We start from the raw sequence: 11864 nt of genomic DNA, 5'->3' as shown, positions 1-11864 counted from the left end.
CAGGGGTCACAGACCCCTGCAGAGCACAGAGGAGCTGTGCACCTACTGGTGCAACTCCCACCCACCCACTGCAGGCACTGCTGGCCCGCAGCCATCCCAGGCAGGGCTGAGTGCTGGAATCCAACTGCTGGAATCCAGCCTGCTCACCTGAGCCTTTTAAGCTGTTCTGTAAACAAGTTCTTCAGAAAAGGGAGAGCCCTCACCACCCAGCCCCTCCTGCTCTTAGCTGGCAACAGGTAGAAGCACTGACAGCTTAAGTAACACACAATTGTTTTCCTTTTTGCCCACGGAACATTTATGTAACAGGACTTTTCCCAGCTTCAGCTCTTGTGCTTTACAGTGCAAGATTCCTGCAGCTGAGACAGGAAAGGGAAAAAGGGTTTCACAAAATTCAGGACATTAAAAAAAAAGGTTATAAGCCAATAGAAGAATACTTAGGCATGGTTTCCATTTAAAAACCAAGCCGAAATCGGGGGGGTTGCATCTCTGCTTCTTTTTGGAGCTGCATAGTGCCCTCTTGCTACCATCATAGTCCTGTCACTCATGAGACACTAGAAGTCACATCTGCATGGCTTTTTGATTATGTTCATTTCCACCTATTCTTACGTAGTGAGGAGTCAAAAAGTCTAAAAATACAGATTCTTTGAAAGTTCAAAAGATCAGAGCAAGCAGCATACTGGCCAAAATGTTTGTGCTTAGCACTCACTGGAAAATAAGAGCTAAATCAATACTTTCCTGATCTGTAGGTACTTCAGAGTTGTCTCTTGTATGGCTGGCAAGCATTCTTAATTTCTCACCCTGCTTAGCCTTCCCTCATACCCACCTTCCACATTTCTTCTATTTCATGACTTGAATCCTTGCTCAAAGGAAGGTCACAGTCTAGTGATTCCATGGAAAAAAAGTTTTAAAAGACTCTGGAGAAAAGTCAGCATTGGATGACCTGGCCCTTTTCTTAGACTGGGGAAGGACTGGCTTGAGTAGGATGCATTGGACAAGATGCTTGGCTTCTCCTGGCACACCACTCCCACTAGCCCTGTGTATCATTCTGATTCTGATGGCAGCATTATATTGGGAGTCAAAAATCCATCCAGGGGATGACAGCACTCTTCTGCACTCTGTTTCTTAGCACACTTGCTCCTAAGGCAGGGGAGACTGGATTAAGTCCTGCTTTGCCAGATCTAGTCCAGGGTCTCAGAGCCCAGAGGAATTACTGGGCAAGGCAACTTGTGCAGCACTCCATGTGTGGCTGTGATTCTATTCTGTGGTTCTACAGCTGCAAATCTTCTGCTTGGCATAAAGTAACATACACAAAGTAAGGATTTCAGCCTTCATTTCCTGAACACCAGTGACAGAATTGAGTCATCAAGCCTCCCAGGCTCCTCAGTTCTCTTTCTGGCCACAGCACTCAGCTGAAGCTTTGCCCAAACTCTGGTCACACATGGGTGCCCAGCAGGAATCATATGAGCAGGTTTCATGCAGCCACCTACAGCTAAGTCCCAAATTTCAAGAGTGGTACCTCACACCCTGGTCCAGGACTTCTTAGGAGTCAGGTTTGTGACTCTGGCCCTGTGCTCTGCCTCCTGCTGAAGTGTCTCTGGGAGTCAGTGCTTCCATGCCCTCCCTGCCTCTCTTCCTTGGCCCCAGCACTGCCTGGAGCCCTGTGCCAGGGAAATGACAGCACTGCTGAGCCGTGCAATTGGGGTTTGGCCCAAACACTGATGTGTTAATTAGGCAGAGAACCAAGTTCCAAGGAAAAGTGGGAAGTACCTAGTTCAGAATCTCTGTGCTGGAACTGACCCAGTCTCTGACTGACAAGGTGAGCTGCAGCCAAACCACCAGGACAAAAATAGTACTTTTCAAAAACTGTAATCCTAACTGGACCCAAGTTTTGGTCAGTTGTTAGGTGTTTGTGAACCCTTCACATTTCCCCAAGCAGCTCAAGAATATCCTTAGATAAAATAATGAACATGACTGTGATAACATCAGTTTTTCTAACTGGAAAACAAAGGAGTAAGATCAGCAATACTTTCCAAAAAAGGCATGCAGTAACACTGACAGAGCTGGAATAAACACCTGAAAGTACTTTTTTCCTATTTCCTATAAGCATTCCTGTTCTGCTTGAGGTTCTGCATACTCACAAGTGAGTCCAAGTGTGAGTTGTGTGATTTAGACTAAATTAGATTAAAATGACCCAATTCATGCAATTTAATGCCATTTTCAAAGGATTTATGGAAACTAAGAAGCTGCAGCATAAGATGGAAGGTCTGAGTATGGATAACTAAATAAGACATAGTAAGACAAACAGCTTGGCAGGAGCTCACCTGTGGAGTTCCAGAAGTTGAAAGGACTTGTCTCATTCAGCTTTCCTTAAGTGACCTGGGGGAGGATGGTGGGGGACAAAGCCTGCTGACAATGCACAGAGATGCTATGGAAGGAAGGACCATGAAGAAATCTGCTCTAGGACCTCATGGCACTGAGCAACTCGGCAGGCACAAAGCACAAAAATTGAATGGAATTACAGCACAGAGTTGAATGGAACTTCAAGATGCTTTTATCAGCAACTTCATCACCACTTCTGTCCCTTTTCCACCTGCAGCAAATGACAAACAAGAACATGTTTTGCTGCTGCCTTGATAAAAAGACTTGAGAGAAGAACAGCAAGGCACTGCCACCTGCGTGGGGACAAAGCAGAGAATGAAAAGTCGGGAGCGACCGACAGATCAAAGCCAAGGGCAGAACACTGAGGGGCTTGCACACCTCTATCGTCCGTGTTTTCCTCAGCCAAGAGGGCAGAAAACGCCCTAAAATTTAGCCGCATTTCTTTACCCACGCTCTGCAGGTGCGCTGAAGGGGGAACACAGATCTGCGAGGAGAGACTGCGGCTCCTCCGCACCGCCGGCACAGGGACACGGGCACAGGGACCCCGGGAGCTCGGAGGGGACCCCGGGAGCTCAGGATGGAACCCCGGGAGCTCCGGCTGGGACAGCTGGGCGGAGCAGCCGGCGCTGCGGGCGGTGCGGGCGTGGATCCCGCGGGAGCGGCCGGGAGCAGGGACGCGCACTGAGACGAGCAGAGGGCAAATCAACAACCCAGCGTCCCCCAAAAGAGATTAAAGTTCAGTTCTGTCCTCAAAAGAGCTCCGGGGGAACAATGAATGTGTTTGTGGAGCTTCTGCTGTTCCTGGCCACGCTCCTCTACTCCTACCTGGAGGCTTTTGTGAAGCTGTTCGTGCCTGCCAGGAGAAAGTCTCTGAGCGGGGAGCTGGTGCTCATCACGGGCGCTGGCCACGGCGTCGGCAGAGCGACCGCCTTGGAGTTCGCCAAGCGCCAGAGCAGGCTGGTCCTGTGGGACATCAATAAGGTAATAATGGCACATCGTGCCCGAGCCCCGTGAGCTCCGAGCCCGCTCCGGGGGTGTAGGGCCGGGAGAGGGGCAGCAGCACATGGCAGCCCCATCGGCTCCTTCCAGCTCCCGCTCGGCTGCTCCGGGATGCTGAGCGCCGGGAGAGGCTTTGGCCCCGCTCGCAGCCCAGGATGTGCGGCTCCGGTCCCTCGGGCGCTCGGCAGCAGCCGGCAGAGCACGGAGGGATAGAAGGGCTCAGGGAGTGCCGGGGGAGCCGAGCCTGGGCTGGCCGAGAGAGCCGCTGGGAGCAGAGGCTGTTCGCAGAGAGCAGCTCTGCCCGCACTTGTGCTCTCTGTGCCCCGGTGCTGGGTGTGCACTGCTGGGAGATGTGTGTTCTCTGCGCTGTGCCGGGCTGGGTGCGAGCCTAAAGGACCTTGGCAAGTGGAGGATGGGCAGATACAAACCTGCAGCACGGCATTCGGAAGGGATCCCAGGTGCTGGGTGTAGGTGCAACAGGGAAGGGGAAAGGATAAGCTTCCAAAGAAGTTAATTGTGTCATCCTGAAGCTGCAAAACAGGACCCCACTGGCAAGGCCTTCTGGCACCTGGGGACAAGACAAGAGGAAAATCGCTCCTGCCCTGGCATAATGAGCTGATACAGTGGCAAAGGGAAGCTTCTGTGCTGTGTGTGTCAAGTGCAGTTCTGTAAGCAAAGTCTCTCTGCACTGTGGTGGGGTTACCTTGGCTTTACGCCAGGTGCCCCCCAAGCTACTCCATCACCCTCTCCTCTCAGCTGGACTGGGTAGAGGAAATAGCCAGGGAAACCATGACCTGTAGGTTGAGATAAAGCAGTTTGCTAAAGCAATGCTGAAAGGTTGTGCGCATAGAAGCAAAGAGAAAAAAACTATTTTATTCCTCTACTTTCCATTAGCAAGACATCACCGCCCAAATGCTGGGAAGTGCTTGCTCGGGGAGAAAAACATTGTAAACACCAGATGCCCCTCCTCTTCTTCCCCTTTTTCTTGGCTTTTGTATCTGAGCTGTGATCATATGATATGGAATATCCCTTTGGCCAGTTTTGCTCTGCTTTCCTAATTACGTTCCCTCCCAGGCTCTACTGACGGGGCGAGGAATGTTGGGAACAGCACTGATGCTGCGCCAGCACTGCTCAGCAGCAGCCAAAAAATGTGTGTGTTATCAACCCCTTCCTAGCAACCACTGCAAAGTACGGCTCTGTGAGGATGCTCTGGGGAAATGAATTCCATCTCAGCCAGTCCAATACAGCTGTGGCTCTTCTCACACCCTGCATGTGAATACAGAAATGCATGGAGGACTCCCCACACCTCAGGCTGTCAGCCGGGGCCGTGATGCACCAGCTCTGTTTACATTCACACTGCGCTGTGATAGGCACCGTGTGCCCTCTTTCTGCTGCCACGTGTGCCTTACCAAGCCAAATTCACTCTTGTTGCCACATTCCTAAGGTTAAGAGAATTTGGATCGTTCAGCCTGGAAAACAGATGGCTTCTGAGTGGCCTAATTGTAACCTTCCAGTATGTGGAGGGGGCTGACAAAAATATGGAGAGAGGGAAATGGCTTCAAACCAAAAGAGAGGTTTAAATTGGATATTATGAAGAAATTCTTTACTGTGAGCATGGTAAGGTACTGGAACAGGTTGGCCAGAGAAGTTATAGATCCGCCTCCCTGGAAATGATCAAGGCTGGATTGAATGGAGCTCTGAGAGCTTGCTCTAGTGTCCTGCCCATTGCAAGTGGGGGGTGGAATGATATTATCTGTAATGTCCCTTCCAACCAAAACCCAAACCATAACAAGATTCTGCGATTTCCTTTCTGGTAATCACATCACACAGATCCAAAATATCCGGCTGGAATGCCTGTCCTTTCAGCAACCCCACCTACAGTTCTTTCCCTGGGTAGCCAAGAGCTGTCCTGGGGCTGTGCAGTGGTTGCTCAATCCAGAGACAACTTCAGCCTCTGCTGCTCAGCTGTGCACACTCCTTTCCCTCTGCCTCTTCCAGCACGGCGTTGAGGAGACAGCAGCAGAATGCCAGAAGCTGGGAGCCACTGTTCAAACCTTTGTGGTGGACTGCAGCAAACGGGAGGAGATCTACAGCACTGCAGACAAGGTGGGGCAGCAGGGGCACGGCCAAAGGCTCTCCCAGCCATGCCTGATTTCCAGAGAAGGCAGGGACACTAGAGGAAAGGTGTTGTACTCAAATCCTGCAAGTGTTGAAAGCTCCCACTCCTCACTGCTCTCTGGACACAGAGTGCTGTAGCATTTCCAAGATCACAGCCAGTCTCATCCTACTTGTGAGGCTCCAGCATATCAGATCCAGTTCCCAGGTTTGCTCTCTAGGGTTCCAGCCTCTGAAGGAATATAGACAGCACTGAGGACACATGGAACATTTTATTGTAATGGCAGTGGTCCAGCTGCTTGAAACAGTCTGTACCTCCATGGTTCCAACTGTGACCACACAGTCCAAACTATGCACAGCTTGTGGAACACAATAATCCTGGCATTAATTAATGGGGAAGAACCAGATCTAAACCAGAATTAATGGCTCGACTACAAAGTTTCTGTCCTGCCATCTCTGGAATCGTGGCATGAACCTCCTCTCCCATAAAGATGCAATTTTAAGAATTTAATTAGTTATAGCTCATTTTCCCCACCCCTGCATATCTTTTTCTTCTCCTGAGTGACAGACACAATTTTAGGCTTTTTTTTTCTCTCCAAAAGGTGAAGAAGGATATTGGGGATGTGACCATCCTGGTGAACAATGCTGGTGTTATTACAGCTGCCGACTTTCTCTCGACTCAGGACCACCAGATAGAAAGGATGTTTGAAGTCAACATTCTGGGCCACATGTGGGTAAGGGCCACCACCATCTGTAGCTCCAGTTTTTGGGGAGTGTCATGGAGCAGGAGGCATATTTAGAGCAACCATTATTAGCAGTGACCTACCAAATAACTGCATGGCACAGGGGCACACAGCAGACTGCGCTGGGAAACTGGAATGGCCTCTTGCTGATGTGAGCTGGCTGGTGACAGCCTCATCTGCAGCAGGCTCTGGCCTCTGTCAGAGGGGTTGTGGGGCTGACAGGGTGGGAGGCTCTCAGCCATTCTTGTTTGTGGCAGAAGGAAAGAGAAGCCATGGGTTGACAAGTGGTTTATTGTACATGCTGGGAGTGAGACCCTGCCAGCATTTCTGCTGGCACCTGAAACCTTCATAGCAGCAAAGGAAAGATGTGAAAACCAGCTCCTGTTTATAGCCAGCTGCTGAAACCTTTGTAGAGCAGGTTTTCAGCTGCACCTCTGGTCAGAGAGCAGGTATCCATCCCTGTGGCTCTGGGAATATGAGGTACAGTGCAGCTCTTAGCTTTAGGGATAGCTTTGGCCACCTAGGGAATGACATTGAGGGTCATTGCTGAGCATCCCTAAGAAAACAATGTTCTTCTCCTTCTTGCCCCCTGCATTTTTGCCTCTTGGTTTAATTGACTTCCAAGACCACGAGAGCTTTTCTGCCAGTGATGATGAACAACAACTACGGGCACATTGTCACAGTGGCTTCAGCAGCAGGTCATTTTGTTGTTCCTTACATGGTGACTTATTGGTAAGTGATTTTGAAATCAGTTTGCTTCAGTTTTAAAAATTATAACGGTGTCTTTCCCATCAGAAATTTCCAAATTATTCGCTCTGACTGAATCGTAAACAAAATGTATCTGAAAGAATCTTCATGTGACATCTCTTTTCTTTGGAATTTGATTTAAACTTAGGGCCCACATCTCTTTCCGTGGCAGTTTTTTCCTCAGTTTTCCTTGCATAATACCCTTCTATTTCAAAGCACACACAATTCATTTTAGATGCTCCTGTGTGCTACAATAAATAATCAAAGGTTAATCTGCATTTTTACCCTGCTCATCTTTCTTCATGTTAGAGATCCAGGCTGCATTCCTTCTAGGAATTTTCTCTCATGTGAAAGAACAGGATGTCCATCGAAAGGCACACAATAGTTGATGTTTTCTAAGATTTCCTGATGTTTTCCTGTCTGTTTTGTCTGCCTGTTCACAGCCTGTCTGCTTTCCAAAATTACTCCACAAGTTTCAATATCTTGTCCAACACTACACTCTGGCACAGGCAAAGTTAGAACAGTCCTTGTTCTGCCTCTCAGATGGATTACATTATTTGGAGTTTTTTGCATCCTAGCCTGTACTGTATGGACATGATGGCTTAGGCCATTTGCAGAGGTAGAAAGGTGGGAATAGGATTTCTGCCTTCTCATTTGTACTTTTTCTCCGCCTGCAGCTCAAGCAAGTTTGCTGCAGTTGGATTTCATAAAGCTCTGACAGATGAGCTGGCTGCCCTGGGAAAGGATGGAATCAAAACAACGTGCCTTTGTCCAGTTTTTATCAACACTGGATTTGTCAAAAACCCCAGTACAAGGTAACTCTCAACACTCTGCATTCCTGTGCTTCCTTTTTTGTATCCAGGCACTGCATCTCATCCCTAGCTTTCGGTCTGTGTTCCAACTGGCTGTATAATAACAGTGTGTGTCCTTGGCTAAAGAAAATCTGCAGTGTCCTTTAACCCCTGTAATTGTTGCATTTGAATTACCTGGGTTTGTGCATTTGTGAAGCCTCCTAGATCAGCTGGTCCCAGCCCTTTTAACCACTGCAGCTCTAATGTGTTTGCTTTCCTGTAGGCTTGGAAAGATTTTGGAGATTGAAGAAGTTGTAGAGGCTCTGATGGAAGGAATAGTGACCAACAAGAAAATGGTTTTTGTTCCATCAAATCAGGGTGTTGGTTTACTGCTTGAAAGGTGAGTAGGGCAAAAAAATGTATCAAGTGTAACCTGCTGAGTGTACCACCCTCAGATTTGTACAATCTGATTCATGATCAGGTTTTATTTTAGAACATATCACAAAGTATTTAATAATACAGTGGTTCTTTCCAGTGACAACAGCAGGCATCATCCAGAGATTTTTTTGAGCCCTCCCACAGACTCTTTCCTAGAACCACTTGCTTCAGCTGACTGGTGTCAGTGCAGAATTCCACTGTTGTACAGGCTGCCACATTCTCTGAAACAGGCACCCCAGCTAGTCCCAGAATGAGATGAGGACCTGAGTGTTTGTTTCTCTATGTCAACACCAAAGATTAAGGCCATGGAGGCTGGAAAATTGCTTTAAAAGGGCTCTGTTGCAAAGAGAAAGCAAGTGTCTATGTTCCATATGGAAAACTTTCTGGATTCTGCAGAAATACTGCAGCCTAAATCATGGTTGGTACATACCTGTCCTGGAATTGTCATAAAAAGAGATGGGTGGGATTGGAGTTAAAACTTGCCAGAGATTGATGAGGGCTTCATGTCCTTGGGAAATGATGCCCAGTTTAAGAGTCTGTCTCAGTCCATGTGTGAGCATGCATTCTGCTCCCAGACCAGCTCCTCCCTCCCCTGCAGTGTCAATTTTTCCCATAATTTTCCTATCCCACTTCTAATTTCATGTTACTGTCTCTTTCAGGGTGTTTCCAGAACGCGCCATGAACCTTCTGAAGAAGATGAGTGAGGTCAAGTTTGATGCAGTCATTGGGCAGAGAAGCACCCAGTGAAAAGCAAGAACTGACTGTCATTTCCCAGAGGCTCCAGTGAAAACAGAGCATGTGTTGGGCAGAGTTCAGCTGGCTTGATTCAGAGCAGAGCTCAGGCAGCTGCTTCCAGGCAGCTGTGCCCATTCCTGGGCACACCTAAGGGCTTATCCCACCCCTGCAGCTGGAACACACCTGCATGACAGGGAGTGTTAGCAAAGCAGAGATGCAGCTCTAGAAGGGCTGCTTTGAATGTACATCCCATCACCTCTGTCTCAAGCTGAGGCAGGAATTCCCACAAAGGTGGGTGGCCTGTTTTCACGCAATTCATATTTTTTAATTATAAAATGCTCTAATGTACACTGAATTTCCCATATTTTTGAAGCAAACACCTGAAATATTACAGGTGTATATGTAATATACTTAATTACATTGATTATCAATTATGCATTTGCACAATCAATATACCTTTATATGAATAAATTTAGCACAAAGAACAGTTTCTCTTGGCAATATTTCTCCACAAATGACTGGGTGCCACAAGTGCAGCCCATGCACGGGCCAGGGCAGGGGGTGGAGGGGAAGCTCCACACAAACCACACAGCTCCCCATCACAAGCCAGGGCTCTGCTCTGATGATGAAATCCCTGAAGAACTTTGGCCTGGGGTCCAGGAGAGCAGCAGCTGCTGACACAGGGGTCACAGACCCCTGCAGAGCACAGAGGAGCTGTGCACCCACTGGTGCAACTCCCACCCACCCACTGCAGGCACTGCTGGCCCACAGCCATCCCAGGCAGGGCTGAGTGCTGGAATCCAGCTGCTGGAATCCAGCCTGCTCACCTGAGCCTTTTAAGCTGTTCTGTAAACAAGTTCTTCAGAAAAGGGAGAGCCCTCACCACCCAGCCCCTCCTGCTCTTAGCTGGCAACAGGAAAATGTTTTGCTGCCATCAGCACAAACAGTGGCTAGATGAGCTGAACGACACAAAAACAGTTTCTTTTTTGCTCATGGAACATTCATGTAACATGACACTCAGGGTGTATGAAACTCAGGTTTCCAGCTTTGGAATTTTTGCTTCAAAGAGAAAGCAAAAAGAAAAGAAAGAAAGGGTAAGCAAACTTCAGAGAATTAAAAAAAAATCCCAAAAGTAAAAAGCCAATTAAGAACTGTTAGATGTGGTTAGTACTTAAAACCAAGACCCTCCAGCCCCCAAAGCATTTGAAAGAAGCATGCTTTGAGTCCTGAAGGATACAGGAGTACAGTTTGCATGCATTTTCAGTTAGCTATTTTATAAGTCTGTTTTTCCTGCCTCAGTCATATCCTCTAAATCTGAGAAGAGTGACTTAGTGAGTTTTGTTGACTGAAAGAAGTTGTTTTGTCTTGCTCCTATTTGAACTGCATATTCATCTTTGAGAGGACAGGCCTGTCACAGCTGAGAGCTGCTTGCTTGAGTTTCCATGTCTTCTGCTTGGCATAAAATCCAGAAGAAGTCCAAGGATTTCAGTCTTCATTTCCTAAACGCCAGTGACAGAATTGAGTCATCAAGCCTCCCAGGCTCCTCAGTTCTCTTTCTGGCCACAATACTCAGCTGAAGCTTTGGCCACTCAGCTGAAGCTTTGCCCAAACTCTGGTCACACATGGGTGCCCAGCAGGAATCATGTGAGCAGGTTTCATTCAGCCACCTACAGCTAAGTCCCAAATTTCAAGAGTGGTACCTCACACCCTGGTCCAGGACTTCTTATGAGTCAGGTTTGTGACTCTGGCCCTGTGCTCTGCCTCCTGCTGAGGTATCTCTGGGAGTCAGTGCTTCCATGCCCTCTCTGCCTCTCTTCCTTGGCCCCAGCACTGCCTGGAGCCCTGTGCCAGGGAAATGACAGCACTGCTGAGCCGTGCAATTGGGGTTTGGCCCAAACACTGATGTGTTAATTAGGCAGAGAACCAAGTTCCAAGGAGAAGTGGGAAGTCCCTAGTTTTTTATCTTTGTGCTGGGGTCAGTCCAGTCTCCTGCAGACTGGGTTCTTCTTTGGAGACTGGCTCTGCTGCATTTTTCCAAAGTCCTTGAATCCTACTCAGAATGTTAGGAGAATCATCTCAGCCTGTGTTTCTTGGCACAAACCTAGGGCCACTTACAAGTGAAATCAGGGTTGTACCCCTGAGTGCCAGTGTCTGCTAGCACCAAGGCCCCAGGTTCATGACTGGGCAATACTGTTTAATGCTTGCAGGTAGTAGTAGTATGCAGTTCAGGAATGGGGTTTGTATTGTTTTGTGGGTTTTTTACTACTTCTCCACCGAAATCATGCATCTGAGATCACTGGTGGTTCACAGTGTCACAAAACTGTCTGCAAAAATTCTGACTCAACTTTTTGGTACCTTCAGTCTCTCAGATTCTTTCTTTCTGCATCTATTATCTAACCATGCATTTTTTCCTTTTCCAAGCAGGTCTCTTGCTTTGTTTGAGCTCATCACCAAGAGGATTGTAGGATTGTAGCTTTACTGCAAAACTTGTACCAGAGTATGAATAAGCTTACATTTATCCAAGAAGCCAGGTGTTTCTAGGATTAAACTTGTTCTTGTGCAGACTATTTCCTCTCTGTGTTCTCAGCCTTTTAATGTTCACAGCTGATAGTTGATCATTTTCTAAAACATTACAATCAAAATGATTTTCAAGAAACATTCTAGTTAAACCAGTGCTGCAACAGGAAAATTCACTAAATGCTCAAAAATAATCTGGTGACAATAGGGGCAGTATTTTTATATGAAGGAATTCCAGACACTCACATTCACCAGTGCCTCTGAGCTTGCTAATTGTGAGTTCATCTCCAGTGGGAGAAAAACCCAAACCCTGAGCAGGAGCTTGCACTAATCCTTTGATGGCTCCATAGCTTTTCCTGCTGCTTCCCTCTGAAGAGCTGACCTGGAATACAGTACATAA

At 47.7% G+C, this 11864-nt stretch overlaps 1 protein-coding gene across 1 annotated transcript; it reads left to right on the top strand.

The window, feature by feature from the left end:
• Positions 1 to 3032: 3032 nt before the first annotated feature.
• On the top strand, positions 3033 to 9329 carry LOC116996896 (17-beta-hydroxysteroid dehydrogenase 13-like). Its single transcript, XM_033060930.2, has 7 exons — positions 3033 to 3360; positions 5377 to 5484; positions 6096 to 6227; positions 6862 to 6968; positions 7661 to 7798; positions 8058 to 8174; positions 8872 to 9329. The coding sequence occupies exons 1-7, from the start codon at positions 3151 to 3153 to the stop codon at positions 8957 to 8959; spliced, it is 900 nt and encodes a 299-aa protein (XP_032916821.1). The 5' UTR covers positions 3033 to 3150; the 3' UTR covers positions 8960 to 9329.
• Positions 9330 to 11864: the final 2535 nt, after the last annotated feature.

This window comes from Catharus ustulatus, chromosome 5, assembly GCF_009819885.2.
Source record: "Catharus ustulatus isolate bCatUst1 chromosome 5, bCatUst1.pri.v2, whole genome shotgun sequence".
NCBI classification, from domain to species: Eukaryota; Metazoa; Chordata; class Aves; order Passeriformes; family Turdidae; genus Catharus; species Catharus ustulatus.
Note: the sequence above shows the minus strand (reverse complement) of the source record. Positions and strands in the feature narration are given on the sequence as shown.

Excerpts from the sequence above, each read along its gene's own strand:
- LOC116996896 (XM_033060930.2), top strand. The coding sequence starts at position 3,151 with ATGAATGTGTTTGTGGAGCTTCTGCTGTTCCTGGCCACGCTCCTCTAC. Across the intron at positions 3,361-5,376 it reads TCCTGTGGGACATCAATAAG|CACGGCGTTGAGGAGACAGC; the intron begins GTAATAATGGCA and ends TGCCTCTTCCAG. Across the intron at positions 6,969-7,660 it reads CCTTACATGGTGACTTATTG|CTCAAGCAAGTTTGCTGCAG; the intron begins GTAAGTGATTTT and ends CTCCGCCTGCAG.